This window comes from Podarcis melisellensis (genome assembly GCF_964234715.1).
Source record: "Podarcis melisellensis genome assembly, chromosome: 6".
In the NCBI taxonomy this organism is placed as follows: domain Eukaryota; kingdom Metazoa; phylum Chordata; class Lepidosauria; order Squamata; family Lacertidae; genus Podarcis; species Podarcis melisellensis.
Genome location: NC_138538.1, coordinates 69,093,606 through 69,112,748, shown reverse-complemented (window position 1 = coordinate 69,112,748; position 19,143 = coordinate 69,093,606). Strand labels below are relative to the sequence as shown.

The following is a 19,143-nucleotide window of genomic DNA, read 5'->3' as shown; positions in this document are numbered from 1 at the left end:
TCAGAAATCAGACCACAAGGTTCGGTTACTGGGAAACGCTGTTTTTCCAAACAGGCGCACACCATTACGATCGCTGTGTGAAATAGTTAAATAAATATCTCAACCCCTGTGCCTATGTCATTCCTGAGCCATTTGATGATTTATTTATTTTTTAAATTAATTCAACCTACTTTAAGGGACAAAGCACCCATCTAACCTTTGAAGAAGTGGTGGTTTCTTTCCCTTCTTCATTTCACAATTCTTATTGCCCTCTCTAGGATAGGAATGAAAATCTGCATTATTAATATTATTATTCTTTTCCTTGAAAGGGAAAGCAATATTCCTATTTACTGCAGCAGCAGCATCCAGTCTCTTGTTTCCTTCCATGCGCCATTATGTGTGGGATCTCATGCTATTGCCTTAGAATAGTGATTAGCTATTTTGTCTTTCAAAGACAAAAATGTCATTGGGGTATACTTGTTTGAATAGCATGTGTAGATTTTCGGCATATATGAATCACTTTCACTTAAAAAAATAAATTCCCTCTTTATTACATATCTTATACCTCAGTGTAACTTTCAGTATCTCTCGTGAATACGTTGAAAATCCAGCTTTATGATCCAGTTTGCCATTTGGCCGTGTCTCGGTACTAAGGCATTTTTTTTTGGTGATGCCATAAAATGTCAATTGTTGTTGTTTTTTTCCCCTTGGCAGAGCTACCAAAACACTGAAGTAACATTACTGGATCACAGTGCCGAGATATTCAAAACATTACATTACCTTAGCAATTTACTGCACAGTATTAAGAACCCTCTGGGAACTCGAGATAACCCAGCACGTATCTGCAGGGATTTGCTTAACTGTGAACGTAAGGTGTCTGATGGTAAGTCGTCCCCCCCATTGTTATTAATTGCTCTGAAATGAATCCTAATCATATCTGTAGCGACCATACACAATCTACAATGCACTTGGTTTTGTGTTTAATTCACCTATCTGGGCATTGTTGGCCAGTTTGAGGTACTGTTTCTAAGTTGGATGGTGACTATGGTTGGAGAGCCAGTGTGGTGTAGTGGTTAAGAGTGGTGGACTCATAATCTGGTGAACCAGGTTTGATTCCCCACTCCTCCACATGCAGCTGCTGGTGACCTTGGGCTAGTCATACTTCTCTGAAGTCTCTCAGCCTCCCAGAGTGTTTGTTGTGGGAGGGGGGAGGGAAAAGGAGATTGTTAGCCGCTTTGAGACTCCTTAGGGTAGTGATAAAGCTGGATATCAAATCCAAACACTACTACTACTTCTTCTTCTTCTTCTTCTTCTTCTTCTTCTTCTTCTTCTTCACTGCCTCTGCAGCATGGCTCTCACACTCCTTGAGTGTTCTCTTGAGTTTCCTACCGCTGCTGCAGGATTCGGCTAGCATAAACATATCACCAAGAGAAAAGTTACTCTCACTACTCTCACAAGATGATTGTACAACCCTTTAGCTGTTGTCACTGTGGAGCCAATTTTAAAAAGGAGTAAAAAGTGTAAAACACTTTGTTACACCTTTTCCCATTTCTGAATTTCTCTGTTGAACATATTTGAGCCTAAACCCGCACCTATTTCCCCCCCTTCCCTCTCCATCTTGGAAACTGGAAACATAAGGCTGGAAAATTCTATTTTCCTTTCTAATTTTTCTGCCTTCCCCAACTGATAGGAAAATACTGGATTGATCCGAATATTGGATGCCCCTCTGATGCCATTGAGGTTTTCTGCAACTTCAGCGCTGGTGGCCAGACATGCTTATCACCTGTCTCTGTAACTAAGGTATATTGTTCTTTTCTGAAAGGCCCTCATTACAGTCTTCTGGATTCTACTTATGCATTTTTTTAAACGTAACCTCACCATATAATAATAATAATAATAATAATAATAATAATAATAATAATTTTTTTTTTTATTTATACCCCGCCCTCCCCAGCCAAGGCTGGGCTCAGAGCGGCTAAGAACATATGCGCCTAAGAACAGGAGAATACCCTGATAGTCTTTGTTAGCACTGGATTAGATAGTTTTCTGAAAATCAGTAAATTTCAACTCCACATTAGGGCCAGTGAATATTTGCAATACATACATAGGAAGCTGCCGTGCAGAGTCAGACCATCGGTTCCGCTTGCTCAGTATCGTTATTGTCTGCACTGGCAGGCAGCTTTCCAGGGGTTCGGGCAGTACGTCTCCCTCACCCCTATCACGAGATGCTAGGGCTCTTCTGCATTCAAGGCAGATGCTGTACCACTGAGCCCGTCCCCAAAAGAGTGTCCTTTGCAGCAGAGGAGGGGCAGGAGAAATGCGTGCTTAATCAGCTACTTTTCTCCATGCAGGGTTGCAGGCTCATGTTTGCAAGATAAATCAGGTTCAGAACCCTAGCAAAGGGAGGAGGGAGATTGCTTTGCAATCAGCAGTGAAGTTTTAGGCTAATGTTATACGTAGCTGCAGTGAAAGGTTAGTTCAGTCATCAATTACGGGATTGTTCCTTAGGCTGGATGTCCAAAAAAATAAAAATAAAAATATAGGTATTTCTGAGTGACTGCATGATAGTAAGCTCCACTTACTGTCGTCTGCAGCCGTCGTAACATTGAAATGCAAGTGGTTAATTTGAGTTCTCAGGTTACACAAAAGACAAAACTCTTTACTGATAAAAAGACAGTTATCAGTAATTTCTCTTGTTCAATGTGGCACTGTACCCTGGCTCCCGGAACGTTTGGTGGATTTAATGGAAAATTTGAAAAAAAAACAAGAACAGGAGTGTCTTAAAATGCTGTTACACCCTGGGACATAGACTAATGTAAAAGACCATGTTGTACACAGCTGAAGAAACATTGGAAAACACTAGCAAAGTGTCATATGGGAGTGACATATGGAAGAGCAGGCATTGCTTCAAAGAATGTCGTCTTCTTTTCCCCCCATTAACATTATGAACAGCACACTGTCATCTTCCTACTCATATTTATATAGTGCAAGTTTTCTGTAAGGAGGACATATTTCTGTGGAGAGCGGTATGCATGTTTTGTCTAAATAGTTTACATTAGCAGATTAAATGTCAATAGTTTGTTATACCAGTGGAAAGAAATGTTTATGAAGCCTTTGTAAAGGTATGTCTAAATTGCATGGGATCACTGTGCTTTTGTGGCTATAAAGTGCAATCTGACTTTCCGCACTAACGTGTGTTTTTGTTAAAACAGTTGGAGTTTGGCACTGGAAAAGTGCAGATGAACTTCCTTCATTTACTGAGTTCAGAAGCAATCCATACCATCACAGTCCACTGTCTAAACACCCCGGTGTGGGGAACCAGTGACTTACGTGCTCAGAGGCCCTCCGTCAGCTTCAAAGGATGGAATGGCCAAATGTTTGAAGCAAATGCTCCACTTGAACCCAAAGTGCTTCTAGATGAATGCATGGTAAGCCATCTGCTTGCATTGTTAAAATTTGCAGTGAAAGTATTTAGTTTGAATTAATACAGATGAGAGTTGAAATTCTGGACATTTACTTTACCCACTACTGTTAACATTTAAGATTTTACTTCAGAGATTCTTATTTCTTAAGGATACCAACACAGAGACACACCTAGCACTCATGCAAAATCCAAACGTACGTCTCTCCCAAAGTTGCATGCAGCTGTAGTGCTTAGCATCAGACTCCATGTAACCACAGAGTTGCTAGCCTTGGTGTTCTTAATTACTCACTGGGCAGGTTACAACATTTCTATCAAACTGTATTTAGAAGCTTCTGCTAGGGAGAAAGCAATTGTGCTTCATAGGATAATAAGGAGGGATGTGGACGCCGTGAACCCTTCTGCAACAGTGCACAAGTGCCACAAATCCCTCTGTCTGCACTACTAGTACCCATGCCAAAGATGGGTCACCCATGTCCTAAATCACGAGTTTTCCAAACTTGGGTATCCAGCTGTTTTTGGACTACAATTCCCATCATCCTTGACCTCTGGTTCTGTTCGCTAGGGATGATGGGAGTTGTAGTCCAAAAACAGTTGGGGGACTCAATTTTGGGAAACACTGCCCTAAACGAATGACAGAACTCAAAAAGTCAGAACGTTTCAGACTATTTGATGAAAACTTGAAAGAGCTCCTTTCCCCTCCCAATCGCTATTGAATTGCCTCTGGTTTATGAACAAGCTGTTGCAATCCAAATACTTCATGTTTTTTTATTTGAGAAAGCCAAGAAGTATCCATTTACACATGATCTGGTCTTGTCATCATTTGCTCTCCCTGACCTCAAAGAGCAGAATAAATGTCAGCATGACAAGCCCTTAAAGAACTGGAAGCTGTGCAAAGTAGGTGCTAAAATGCTATCAAATCAGCATTTTCCATTTGGTTAGTTTTCTAGCTCTTTCCACTCACAGCTATTAAACATATTATGTACTGTATTTATATCCTACCCTTCTGCCAAACAGCTCAGGTTAGTCTACACAAGGGCATCCCATTTTATTCTCATATCATTCAGTCCTGTGAGGTGGGACTGAATGATAATGTGTTAGTCCAGTGTTAATAAATTTAGTAAGCACAAAGGAATCTGCAAACAGATTTCTGCAGTTCCCCAAACTATCCACTAAACACACTGGCTCTTTATGAAACTGTGGTGAATGCACGCTGGAAATATAATATATGATAAAGGTAGTGCTGTGAAGTTACTGAAAAGTGCAGTTTTTCTGTGAGATGCTCTGAGATCTTTATCTCTTTCTGCAGGAAAGAGATTCCTACAGAATTTCACAGATTCCTGTCTGCAGGGACTTCACTTTTCAATGGCTTCCACTGTGCTCACATCTTTGAGTGATTGGGCAAAAACAAAAATTGCAAACTTCCAAAGCCCTCTTCAACCCAATACACTGGGTTGTGTGTGTGTGTGTGTGTGTGTGTGTGTGTATAGATAGATATAGATTGCACAAGGTTTTGATTCAAACGTTATCAATCCTTAAGTGTGTACTAAGATATAGCTTTTATAACCTTTTTTTTAAAGAGCGTTTTTAGAACTGAGCACGTTACACAAAAAGGGGGTACATCAGCTCACTTTCCAAATCCTTTCTGGATTATCCCCATAGTGCTGTTTTCCACACATTAAGAAAGCATAAAACAGGGGTCAGCAAACTTTTTCAGCAGGGGGCCGGTCCACTGTCCCTCAGACCTTGTGGGGGGCCAGACTGTATTTTGGAGGCGGGGAAATGAATGAATTCCTACGCCCCATAAATAACCCAGAGATGCATTTTAAATAAAAGCACACATTCTACTCATGTAAAAACACCAGGCAGGCCCCACAAAATAACCGAGAGATGCATTTAAAATAAAAGGACACATTCTACTCATGTAAAAATACTCTGATTCCCGAACCATCCGCAGACCGGATTTAGAAAGCGATTTGGCCGGATCTGGCCCCCCGGGCCTTAGTTTGCCTACCCATGGCATAAAATAATGTACCAAATCCTGAACACATTAATATACAAGACCAAGTGTAATGAATAAATAATTGTCCTTCGTTATTGTTTTTCTCTCAAAGTCCTAGAAAATATTAAAATATTAAAAAACCAGCATAGGGGCTGATTGTTAATGTGTGTTAATTAGCACTCTTGTTATATGCATTGCAGATTCAAGATGGCAGCTGGCACAAAACCCAGTTCCTTTTTCATACTCAAGACACCACTCAGCTTCCAGTTGTTCAAGTGCAGAAATTTCCTCATCTCAAACAAGGACAACAGCGTTACATAGAAAGTGGCCCGGTGTGTTTTCTCTAGACTTCTGAATGGAGTGGAGTTTCTCACATGGAATTGCTGCAAGTAGTGGTTTTTTATTAAAAAAAAAACTACAGAAGAAATATAAAGAAAAACATTGGTGCTTTCTAAATGAATCTCAGGAAGAAAAAGACTTCCTCCTAAGAAGGAGATATTGCTCTTAAATAAAGAAGAAGAAGAAGAGAGAGACCTTGACAACCTTAATAAAGTATTTAATTTTCCATTGGTGCTTTTTATATTATTCGCTGGAACTGAAAACACTACATATATCTGGAAATTCTTCAGAAAACCCAGTGTTTTTTAACCTCCGTAACAGCATTGTCCCGGGACACCTTAAGGAAAGATAGAGGCATGCAGTACTAGGAGCAACTCTGGCTAACGCTCCCAAATGTGCAATAGCTTGTATTATAATTGTATGACAATGAGTTATGCCACCGTAAAACAAATGGTTCCCTTAGACACTTAAGTTGTATTACAGTCCTTTGTGGACACAGACATCTTAACAGATGATACACTACCTCTTATGTGTTTCCTGTTTGTGTTGCCTGGTGCTCTCTGTACAACTCAAAAGTCTTTGTGGCCTTGGTCAAGATTATTTGGATCATTTTTTATTACTTTTTATTTTTAGACTGTATGTGCTGGTTGCATTCATTGTAAAATTGTGTCTTTAAAAAAATATTTGGTCACATACTTCATTATGAGTGAAAACATTATTTATGTGAAAACCTTGTTTAAAATGTTTAAAATGTCTGTAGACATGGAAATGGTACATGAGGCAGAACAGTATCTGGTGCTTATAAGAAGAACAGGATTTTGTAGTTGTAGGACGACTACACACGGTAGTCTTTTAAGAAGTTTTTGGACTGCAGTTAAAGATTTTATCTATCAAAGGCCATCTACAATGATGTATTGTGTAAATATTTTGTAACTTGTTGAAAATGTTAATACAGCATATATTTAAATGGCTGCTATTAAATTATAATAATCTTAATTACTTCAGCATCCCAGTAATATTATACTGCTTCACATATATATTTATTTCAGCCCAAATATTTTGCGGCTCAGGACTGCAATACCTCAAGGACCACCTCTTCCGATATGAACCGACCCAGACTTTGTGGTCATCATCTGAGGCCCTCCTTCGTGTGCCTCCTCCTCAAGAGGTCCGGAGGGTGGCAACACGAGAACGGGCCTTCTCTGCAGTGGCTCCCCGTCTGTGGCATGCTCTCCCCAGGGAAGTTCACCAGGCGCCTTCATTATACAGTGGTACCTCGGGTTACATTTGCTTCAGGTTGCATACGCTTCAGGTTACAGACTCCACTTAACCTTGAGTTAAGAACTTCGCTTCAGGATGAGAACAGAAATTGTGCTCCAGCGGCGCAGCAGCAGTGGGAGGCCCCATTAGCTAAAGTGGTGCTTCAGGTTAAGAACAGTTTCAGGTTAAGAACGAACCTCCGGAACAAATTAAGTACCGTATTTTTCGCACCATAGGGCGCACCGGACCATAGGGCGCACCCAATTTTTTTGGGGGGGGAAATAAAGGGGGAAAAATTATTCCCCCCCCCCAGGCGCAGGGCTGGGGCGGGGGAAGCTCGAGCTTCTCCCGACCCCAGCCCCCAAACAGGCAAGTCTCGGCAAGCCGAGGGAGCGCTCCCGCTGCTTCCGGAGAGGTCCGCGAAGCCTGGACGCGCTGAGCTCAGCGCGCGCAGGCTTCAGCATGCAGGCAAGTCTCCGCAAACAGCGGGAGCCCAGCGGAGACCCTTGCGGAGAGGTGTGCGAAGCCTGGAGAGCGTGAGGGGTCCTTCATTCGCACCATAGGACACACACACATTTCCCCTTCATTTTTGGAGGGGAAAAGGTGCGTCCTATGGTGCGAAAAATACGGTACTTAACCCGAGGTACCACTGTACACCTTTACGCGCCAGGCAAAAACATTCCTTTTTAACCAGGCCTTTGGGTGATCTGATTTACATCCTATGCCCTTCTAAAAATGTATTTTTTTGGGGGGGCTGTTGGGTTGTTGTATTTATCTTTAATAGGTATTTTGTGGTTTTAGATCTTGATTTTATTCTGTGAACCGCTCTGAGACCCCCAGGTGCAGGGTGGTATATACATTCTAATCATAATATATTTTATCCATCAAACTGTCAGAAACAGTCTAGCAACTTGCCCTTTAAAAGTTCCTTTCTGTTGTCAATAAGGTTCAATCCAATATTATCTGCACCTCCTTGTATTTGGGGAGGGAAAGTAGTTGTTTTTAAACAGTCTATCAGTTCCAGTCCTTCCCTCTGGAGCAAAGAGAACAAGCCTGTGCCATCTTTTGCATAATAGGCTTATACAAGCCTTTTCCAGGCTTAAATGTTTATCTTTCAACCATTCCTCGTAGATCTTACTTTATTGACTCCTCACCATCTGGTTTTTCTCCACTAGGTGCACACATTTGTCAATTACGTTCTTAAAAATCTCCTCAACATGACCATTAAAACCTGATGGATGCTTTTTGGACAGGCATTAAACAATTTATGCAGTTCTTCCAGCCCTACAACTATTAGATCCTATGAAGTCTAAGATTTGATGTCTAGTTTCATGAATCAGAATTGTAAAACTTATGAAGCATATACCTCGAGTATGCCCACCAGCAGCAGAAAGCCTTTGCTTGGTGTTCTGCAAGCTTGTCAACTCATTAATGTAGCCCTACTCCCATAGCTTCAATTGTAAGATCTGACATCTATAAAAGGAGATGTAAAGGTTTGGCTACATAAAAAGTCATACACATAGGGCTTTGTGGCTTAAATGTTCAGAAGCAAAAAAAAACCCCCACAGATGTTTAAAATCATTCTTATTTGTTGTGATTTAAACGGTAAAGATGGAGTTTGGGACCTGGTTCATATTTTTTTATGCATCTGGATCTCAAAATACAGCTACTGCATTTGTTCAAAGAAATCTACACCCTTCCTGGATTTAATGCTTCATCCATTGGTTAGTAACATCATTATTGCAGATGTTTCCTAGGAAATATACCAGGGTTAGGAAGCAAACAAGTAAAGTGTCACTGTTTCACAGATCCACCCAAACCAACGCCTCATAAATTTGTCGGTTGCTGTCCAAAAAAAGAGAGGATTGCATTGTAAACAACCCGAACTCTAGGGTCAAGTCTGTTACTTGAGAGTCTCATCAAAGGGATCATTCTAGCATAAAATGACTTGAAAAATGTAGTTTGCTTATACTGCATTGTAATTTCTATCTGCTGAAGAGTTTAAGGATTTCTACTGAAGTACTTAGTGCTCTGTTTCAACAGATCCTGAAAATTTACTACCATTATATATGTACAGTGGTACCTTGGTTTAAGAACAGTCCTGTTTACGAACGATTCCGTTTACGAACTCCGCAAAACCAGAAGTAGTGTCCTGGTTTGCGAACTTTACCTCGGTCTAAGAAAAGAATCTGAACAGCGGAAGGGCACCGGCGGCAGGAGGCCTCATTAGCACACCATTTAAGAATGGTTTCGGTTTAAGAATGGACTTCCGAAATGGATTAAGTTTGAAACCAAGGTACCACTGTATAATGTTATGCTGGCGATAGCTGGACCACTGGGTTGCTCTGCCATGCTACACAGATATGATAATTGAGGTTAATCCGAGACAAGATCATGAGAATTCAGCTCTAAAACCTGTTGTCAACACCAAGCCTCCACAATGTTACATAGGAAAAAAGGAAATACATTTGCACAGGTGCAGAGTGCCTTTCCTGGGCAAGTAACAGTATAGGTTTTTTTTTAATTTCTGAGACTAGAAGGGTTTCTATGGCAGAGGAGGCGGCTTATAAATTCTAGACAGCGGCTGCCATCTTGTGCTACATGTTATCAACCATCCTGGGTATAATGAGAAAGCAGAAAAAGAAAACAGGGGTTTCCTTTCATATCCTAAGCTTCTCCAGGTACTCTGCACATTTGTATGTGTAGGTGTGTGAGTGTATACATGGTGGAAGCATCAGGAATATTAAAAACCCATGTACGCACATAGTCTTGCATCAGGAATATTAAAAGCACATGTACACACATGTACATTCGCCTAGAAACAATTGTTTTCATGGTTGTAGGATGTGTTTTTAGGATTTTTAAGAGTAGATTTGGAAGAAGCTACAGCAAATTAATACAACCCAATACTTGTTTACTCAGAAATAAGTCCCGGTATCTTCAACGGGGCTTATTCACTAGAAAGAGCGTTTATGGAATTCGAAGTGTGACAAAAATAAATGAAAGGAGGCGCCGTGGGAAAATTTTAAAACAAAAATCAGAGTTTTAAAACAACCAAAACCCAAACCAGGCACTGCCTAGCAAGGGCAGGGAGAGGAACCCCACCCCCACAAAAACCAGCAGTTCAAATGGGTCCGCCAAGCTCCCCTCAGCCGTTTTAAACGGGGAAAGTTTGGGGAGACACCCGCGCGCGGGACTGCGCTCTTCCAAACTGCGCACAGCATTCCCAAGGCTGGCGCTTTAGCCCCGCGGAGCGAGGATGGTCCCTGCCTCCTCCTCCCACCGCCAAACCTCGAAGACATCCTTTTCGTTGCAGTTTCCCAAGCTCCCTCCAGGGGTCAGCAACCTCCCTTTCCCCCGCGCGCCGGCGAGGCGACTGTCTAGGATTTCGAAAAAGAGGAAGGGGAGCCACCTCGACGGGCAGGCCGTTTGCTGAGCATGGCGGCGGCGGCGGCGGCAGAGACCGAAGGGAGCGCGAGGCGGAAGATGTCGCTGCGAAGGTGTGTGTGTGTGTGTGTGTGTGAGTCGGGGAAGAATGTCTCCTTGGCCTCTTTCCCCTCTGCCCTCCTGCCCCAGAGTTATTAATATTAGGTTGGCTTGGGAGGCGGGAGGAAAACGGGAAAGGGGGGGAGTCCGACACACGCGTCCACACATTCACACGCGCACCCTGGAGGCGACGCGGGGCGCGCGCGCAAAGCCAGAGGGTTCCTCGCGGCGTTGAGAGAAACGTGACTGGAAGGACCGGAAGGCGAGCAAAGTTAACAGGATAATATTTAAGGAGCAGCGTTATTATTAGTAGTAGTATTAGTAGTAGTAGTAGTGTGTATAATAAAATAAAATTTATCATTTTATTATTATTATTATTATTATTATTATTATGTGGGGGCGGGGGCAATATGTTGTGATGTCCTTGCAGGCAGCGGATTGTAGTTTTTCAGAAGTTTTCTTCTGTCGAAGGTAATCTGGGGCTAAATTAGCTTTTCTCTTAACTTTGGGTCAAGGCAACTTATTTTAAAAGGGATACCAGATAGCCGTGCGCTGCTGTGGTTTGCCAGAGCATGCTGGCCACATGACCTGGAAGCTGTACGCTGTCTCCCTCTGCCGATAAAGCAAGATGAGCGCTGCAACCCCAGAGTCGGCCACAACTGGACCTTATGGTCAGGTGTCCCTTTACCAGATAGCCCACACCTTTCTTAATATGGATTTAAAAAACAACAACACCTTATTTGTTACATATTTATTAAATTTGTACATAGGCCTGGGCAATGTAACGATACATTGCCCAGGACAGGTTTGAGAGTCAGAGCGTGATGGCATTTGCACCTGGCGGTAAGTATATCGCGGGTATAGGGCTTGCCTGTGCCTGACTCTCTCTGCCACCAGTGCCTGGCATGTGGAGGGAAGACCCAAGTCCTGCAAGGCCCTGGGGTGAAACCGCTGCTGTTTCTGAGGTGGTCTATGCTCAAACAATGCGTGATTTTTGTGTATTTTGACTTGTTCCATATTGAGTACAATCAAGTAGACAGCACTAACTAAGACACTTAAGTGATTAGCTGTGAAGGGCATAGAAACCCTGTCAGGAGAGAGAGAAAATGGCAGCCCCAAACCAAAGTCCCAGAGTTATTAGCTCACTGTTGCCTTTTGGCTGATCTGTAAACCATTTCCTCGAATTTACTGTGTTAAACCATAGCCTGGGTCAGTCTGACCTAGCTTTCCAATTTAATTTCTAAAAATGTTTTTGCGAGAAAAAGAGGGACAGCAGTTAAACCAGAAGTTGAGATGACTGCGCGTAAATAAGGTCATTGTGCTCTGATGGGAGTATGTGAAGAACTTTGTGGATCACAGATACTTCTTGTGATCGGGCACATTCTCTTAGTTCATGTTTTGTTGTTTCTGACTGAAGGCTCTGAGCTACTCATATTACTTGTGTCTGAATCCCAGAGCCTTTTGCTGGAAGCATATCGATACTACTTAATCCTTGATATTGAGAGATGTTCTAGGCCACTAATATAAGATGGGTTCTTAAATACTATTTGTATCCAACAAAAACATTCTGGAGATATAGATAGATAGATAGATAGATAGATAGATAGATAGATAGATGATAGATAGATGATAGATAGATGATAGATAGATGATAGATAGATGATAGATAGATAGATAGATAGATAGATAGATAGATAGATAGACAGACAGACAGACAGACACAGTGGTACCTTGGGTTAAGAACTTAATTCATTCTGGAGGTCAATTCGTAACCTGAAACTGTTCTTAACCTGAGGTACCACTTTAGATACTGGGGCCTCCTGCTGCCGCCACCCAATTTCTGTTCTCATCCTGAAGCAAAGTTCTTAACCCGAGGTACTATTTCTGGGTTAGCGGAGTCTGTAACCTGAAGCGTCTGTAACCCGAGGTGCCACTGTGTGTACACACACACACACACACACACACACACACACACACTTACCAAATACATCTATTGCTTTTACTGCTTATTAGCATGAAGGGATGCTTTCTCAAAATGGTGTTTTAGCACTCACCCATGTTGTTCCAATGTAAAGATGTCCCTTCATTTTTCTCTCCTTTCAGTTGTGAAATCTGCAATACAGAAGAAGCAAAATATCGATGCCCCCGTTGTATGAAATACTCATGCAGGTAGATATAAACTGATGGGCATCCCTTGCTTATATTTTTCTTGTGTACTGAAAAGAGAGTGACAAGACTGCTTTGCTTTCTCTGTGTGCTTTCAGTTTGGCTTGCGTGAAGCAACATAAGACTGCATTCAGTTGTAATGGAGTAAGAGAAAAGACAGCATTCGTTTCCATAAATGAGTTCAGTGATTTAAATCTTCTAAATGGTAAGAGAGTCTCTAAAAATCTCAATTGTTCTAAAGCTCCAGGGTGTTATTGTGATGGGTGGGTATGGAGGAGGCAGTGTTCTACACCTACAATGTTCTATACCTACCATTCCTGTATTTTTTGCTCCATAAGACACACTTTTTTCTTCCTAAAAAGTAAGGGGAAATGTTTGAGCGAATGTGTGGTCCCTGGAGCCAAATTGCCCAGGGGCAAAAAGCAGTGCATGCCTCCCCCCCTTTTTTTTGAAAGAAGGAAGTGGGTGTTGAAACAAAGCCGCTGATCATTTGCCGGCAAGAGAGATAAGGGACGCTAGAGATAAAGGAGGCTGCCTGGGAGGGGGGAGGTAAAGACAGCAAACTTGCAAGGGGGGAAAACAGGAAAACTAAAGCAATAAGGAGAGAAATTAGAAGAAAAGGAGGAGCAAAAAACTTCTCCAGCTAAGGAAAAGACACTAAGGCAAACAAGAGGGAAGGGAGTGTTGAAAGGAAACAGCTGATCGGTGGGATCGGAAGAGAGATAAGGGACGCTAGCGGAGGCTGCCTGGGAGTGGGGAGGTAAAAGCCCGTGGATTCTCAGGATTTTTACATTGGGTCGCCCCAAATACACCATCAGATCACATGTCTGTGGCCACAGCACGAACCACAAAAATCATACATTCACTGTTTCGTTCAGAATATTTTTTTTCTTGTTTTCCTCCTCTAAAAACTAGGTGCGTCTTATGGAGCAAAAATACGGTATATAGTGTTGGAGTTTCCTATCTGCATTGCCAGCAGGCACAAGGCCTTGGGTGGCAGAACTGAAGTAATAATGCAATCCTTAATGTGTTTACATATAAATAAGTTGCTTTGAACTCAGGGTTTAGGACTGCAGCCTAAGTATAGCCACCATCAGCAAATGTATAGTTGCACAAAGCTGTTAAATGGCACATTAAATACAGCTTGTGGGGTGAATGAAAGAAAACAGGTCCTTCTGCTCCTTGCTACCCTACAAACTTTGTCCACCTTAGAGAAATCTGGCCCTGTATGAAGCAAGTGAGTAATGCACAGTAGGTAAGTACCGTATTTTTCGCTCTGTAAGACGCACTAGACCACAAGACGCACCTAGTTTTTGGAGGAGGAAAACAAGAAAAAAAATATTCTGAATCTCAGAAGCCAGAACAGCAAGAGGGATCGCTGCGTAGTGAAAGCAGCGATCCCTCTTGCTGTTCTGGCTTTTGGGATAGCTGCGCAGCCTGCATTTGCTCCATAAGAGACACACACATTTCCCCTTACTTTTTAGGAGGGAAAAAGTGAGTCTTATAGAGCAAAAAATACGGTAGTTAGGATGGTATTAGCACAGGCATTTATTTCATTTAAAACATTTTTGTCCTGCCTTGCTGCTTCAGATATGGTGGTTCACATTTTTTAAACCCCATCAATAATATCACATATTTAAGCTTTAGAAAGCACAGCAACCAAACGACAAATAACCCTCTCTTATTTGCTGTGAACTTATGCTAAAACCCATCACTTTCGTACAATCCCTTAAGAATCACGTTGTAAAGGGTATTGGGAGCTAATTTCATTTGAGCCTTTTCCCCGCTGTCCTTCTCAATTTCAGATTACCGGTTTCTGGAAGATGTGGGAAGAACAGCTGATGGTGCTGCTCGAGACGACACTTCACATAGACCAAAAAGCAATAAATTTGTAAGTCTTTCTAGCTACCTTGAGCATACTACAGAAAACAAATGTTCATCACCAGATGGGGCAGATGGGGGTGGAAGGAAGAATTTGATTCAGTCACAGTAGTTGCTTATTATCCTTCAAACTGAGAAACATACTGAACCAGATTCAAAAAGTGATCCCTCTAATTGACGGTTAATGTTTTAAAGAAATTTGTCAAAGAAAATCACTTAAGTACAAATTATACACTAATGTGTGTATTAGTGTACACACACACACACCTGATGTGTGCAAAGGTTTGCATTCATTAAAAAACCCACAAGAACAACAAAAATGATATCCAGCTGTTTTGAGCAGAGAAATGAGTGGGGAAAAGATTTAAGTGCCCCTTTCCCCCATTGCTTCTTCACTTTCAGTCACCCCTATTGATAGCAGATTTTCTAAAAGCAAAGAAACAAAACCTCATTAGCTCAGTGGGTGCGTTTTTTAAAAACCCATCTCTTCTGAATTTTGTCATTTGTAAACATAGCAATATTAATTGGTGACAGGGCTTAATTTTGTTTGTAAGTCAGACAATTTGGCTGCTTTTCTGTGTGTCAGCATGCCCCCCCCCCCCCCGTAGTAGCCAAGGTGTTGTCCTCCGGATCTTGCTGTATTTTAAGAGGTTGGAGAGATTGGCATCTCAAGCCAGCTTTTGTAGAACATTGGCTTCTTCCATTCCGCCCCCTCCCCTGTCCACCTTGGTAAGTTACATTAACTTTAGTAAGGGTTTGGGGGACTGTTCACTTTCCATCTCTTGCCAAGCCTGCCTCCCCATCTGGATCCCTGCAGCTGCAAAGTAGCCCCAGTGAAACCTCTTCTGGAGACTGGTCCAAAATGAGCTGTGTACCTGGGTTGGCCAAAGCTAGATGGCCTGCGTCAGGGTTCACAAGGACAACTGCGCAGGTTTGGGGAGTGTGATACATACGGTATATCCATCTACTCTCAAAGTGGAGGGCAGCCTTTGGGCATTATAATGTAATCTAATGACATTATTCATTTAGTTCCTTTTGACACTTAAAGGTTGCAGTGTATGATACAATGAGAGATTGTGTTGTTCACACTTAGTTTTCCTCCAGAGATAACACATTTAGTGAGTAATGCCACGCTAACTCCACCATCAAGATCATCTCAGTCTTGCGCTTTCAAAAACAGCACTAATAACTCTTTTTAATAGCACTTTAAAAATATTTGTCAGATTGAAAAGAATGCGAGGAACGAAACTGCAGCATTTGCCTGTATTAGCAGGAACAAGATCCAATCCAGCTTATTACATTATGTCCTCATAGCTTGATAATGTCTAAATTTTATGGGTTGGATCAGGGAACTGAGTTTCATGGGTCTGAAAGAGCGCAGGAACAATTTTGGTAAAAACTTTCTTTACTCATTTAGAAGGAATGTGCCCACGTTTCTATCCTGTGAAACTGCAACGTGAAAGAATCTAATCTCAGCCTCTTGGTTGCTAGAGGGTCGGAACATTTTTATTTGTTTATTTTTATTTAACAGAACTTATATACCACTAGATTGGTATATGTGGCTTACATAAATATGAAACACTAAAATTATTGCTAAAGACAAGTATTTAAAAATATGCAGAAGGTGATTAAAATATACAGTATCTGAAAAGAAATAGAACACATGTAACACATAAGCTTAGGTGTGTTCCTGGGTGCTTGTTTTTGCTTTAACAAAAACACATTACTACTTAGCATTGTATTTCCAGTACATGATTTGCAGTACCATATCAGTATTGTAGCTATTATAGAGTACATATGCTGTGCATTGTGGGATAGAGTTTTAGTTATTAATGGGCCCAAGTGTTGAATATAGTGGGTAATATCCAGGATCATTGCAGAACGTCTGCAACCTTTGACACCACAGAAGAGTGCTTTACTGTGCTTCCTCTAACTGTTTACTAATAAACATGGGCATATAAATTTCTGTTCCTCACATGAGAAATATGGGAGTGGGGTTCAAAGGTGATGCCAGCGGAAAACATTTGCCCAATTTAGAAATTGCCTATCTTCTCTGCCCACTCATCTGTGAGAGGGTGTCACTGAGGCAAGGTGAGAAAAAGTATTTCCTTTCTCTCTCTCTCTCCCTCTCTCCATTTGGCCACACAGGTAGATTACTTTCTAGCACAAATGCATCTTGATGGGAAATGCCACCTGTTGAATTACTTCCTGCTGGGTTACTGTTAAGGAAGAGGAACCCTGCAAAGGGAGGGAAATTGGCAACTTGCCACTCTCAACCTGGCTGTACACTTAAGAATTTGTGGTGCTATGAAAGAAGCATTTTGTACACCAATATACACTATAGAATTGTTGCTGGTAACAAAATTATAACATAGAATGTATATATGCATGCACACCTTAGCAAATGTCTTCAGAGTTGTGATGAGACCTGGAGGCTGTAATATGTGGTTGTTGGTATCTGAATTTAAAGCAGGAGGATCTCATATCGTGGTCTGGAATATTAATGCAGAAGTAATAGTTTTTATTTTAGTTGTGTATAAAACCAACCAAACATCTTCTGAATCTTAAGGGGACAGCGTGGGTGAAATTTGTTTTAGAGTTCTGATGTATTATTTATACAGTAATACATAAATAGTTCTTCATCAAGTAGTGGCATTTATATGCTACTAAAAATGTACATTGATGGGCCTTTAAACTACAGCTTTAAGTATAATTATGCTTTTAGTTACATCTTACTGAGACATAAATCCAAGTGAAATTGATGGGATTTACTTCCAGCTATATATGTTTTATATTAAGCCATTAATGAGAGCAGCTACTTGTGTAGCTTGTGAATTGCACTTTTGGTTATTTATCTGATCTCTGTAAAGACTACTATACTAAAATAGTATAAATCAATAATAATGTTAACTCGTGGAAATTAAGCCCAATACCTATCTGAGCCAGCGGGGTTTAGGTCCTCATGTAGAAATTGTACTTGCTCTTTAGCCACTGCTCTGTCTCATTGGCTGTGTTTGGATGTAATGTTCAACCACAGTTTAGTGTTTCACGAACAAGCTGCATTGGGCCTTGGACTCAAACATTCCACCCTCTCTTCCTTTGGTATATCTGTAAGGAGGAGATCAGAAGTTTCCACTTCTGTTTTAAATTAACTACATATATACAAACCTAGATAAACGGTGGTTAATCTTAACTATGCTTTGTTGAAACAAGCCAGCTTCATAAACTGGTTTCCATTTGGGTTGTTTCAGTAAACGATCACTACAATAAGCTATGTTTCATCCATGTTCAGTTATCTCAACAAGCAACGGTAAATCAAAAACCAAAGCAGCAGTTTCCAAACTTCTCCTTATGGTCACAGCATGCAAGTGCAAAGCTTACTGCAGCTCATTCTTGTAACACTTACTAAAGCATGGCTTAGCATTGTATAAAAGCAAGACCATAAGCCTGGACTTTGAAATTGTCAGTAATTATTTTTTCTGTCTTTTGAAACACTCAATCAGGTGAATTTTTTGAGAAACCGAGCTCGAAGGTACGACATCTGCCTACGAACTTTGCCAATTGGATTCACAAAGAGACGAGAGAATTCTACGTTCTTTAACAACAAGTAAGTTTCTAGTTAATATTACTGTGGGGATAATGTCATCAAAGGTTGTCATTCTGAATAACTTGCGGCCCACCAAGTTAAAGCTAGACCGTCAGTCAGAAAGGGTGACTTGACCAGAAACTCAATGATACCTGTTGAAAGGTCCCATGTTATACAGATCTGTTCTAAATGTCATTCTCATGCATTAAATTTAAGCCTATATGTCACAATTTAGTATTAAGCCAACTGAAATAAAAAGGCTTCTGTATGCTTAACTTTGTGCTTGATTATAGCCCATGGTGTTTTACAGATTTTTTTCTTTAATTAATTCCTTTACTGTGTGCTAAACTTATGCCATGGCGATAGTTGGACAATAGGAACAATCCCTTGATGGATATTTAGGCTATATAAACAATATAGTTGACATTAATGCAATATGTTCACCAAACAGTTTCCGTACATTCTAATGAATATTTGATGAAGCAAAATTTTGACGGAGGGAGTAGAAAATAACTTGCATTTCTTCTTTTTGGGAGAATATAGGGTAGGATTCACCTAAGTAACCCCATCAACTTAAGCCCGGGACAAAGACTTCTGCTTGCACAATGGGACTCCCCACCCACTTTCTCTCCTCCCTTGCAGTTGGCTCCGGAGGATGTCCAAAGAACACTGCACTAACAGTGTGCCTCATTCCATCTGCAAGCTGAAGTTCAACATTGAATTCCATCCCATAGTATTTCTGAACTACAATGCATATTTTAGGAAATATTGGGATTTTTCAAAAGGATGTGAATTGGTCAGCATGTTAACTGTCAAGTGAAATTAGAAATATACTTTCAGTAACATAATGCACCTACAGTCGGTAGAGCATGAGACTCTTAATCTCAGGGACGTGGATTCAGATGTCCCTTACTTTGCAATATTTTTGTTTTGTTCTGTATGGGGCAATCAAGAATTTTGGGACCTTTTAATGAATCCACTTGTGTTTCTGTTAGTGGTAGGTAGAGGCTTTCTGCTTACTAG

General features: G+C 41.1%; 2 protein-coding genes across 2 annotated transcripts in view; both read left to right on the top strand.

Moving 5' to 3' along the window:
- Positions 1-5,801, top strand: part of COL24A1 (collagen type XXIV alpha 1 chain) — a 170,831-nt gene extending 165,030 nt beyond the window's left edge. The window contains exons 57-60 of the mRNA XM_081914077.1: positions 694-862; positions 1,670-1,779; positions 3,192-3,407; positions 5,603-5,801. Of these exons, the coding sequence (XP_081770203.1) occupies positions 694-862; positions 1,670-1,779; positions 3,192-3,407; positions 5,603-5,749 (642 nt within the window). The 3' untranslated portion in view covers positions 5,750-5,801. The remainder of the gene's footprint in view (positions 1-693; positions 863-1,669; positions 1,780-3,191; positions 3,408-5,602) is intronic.
- Positions 5,802-10,351: 4,550 nt separating this feature from the next.
- The window catches only part of ZNHIT6 (zinc finger HIT-type containing 6), a 38,335-nt gene continuing 29,543 nt past the window's right edge, over positions 10,352-19,143 (top strand). Inside the window, exons 1-5 of the mRNA XM_081914306.1 lie at positions 10,352-10,501; positions 12,591-12,656; positions 12,752-12,858; positions 14,459-14,544; positions 18,038-18,141. Coding sequence (XP_081770432.1) covers positions 10,440-10,501; positions 12,591-12,656; positions 12,752-12,858; positions 14,459-14,544; positions 18,038-18,141 — 425 coding nt within the window. The 5' untranslated portion in view covers positions 10,352-10,439. The remainder of the gene's footprint in view (positions 10,502-12,590; positions 12,657-12,751; positions 12,859-14,458; positions 14,545-18,037; positions 18,142-19,143) is intronic.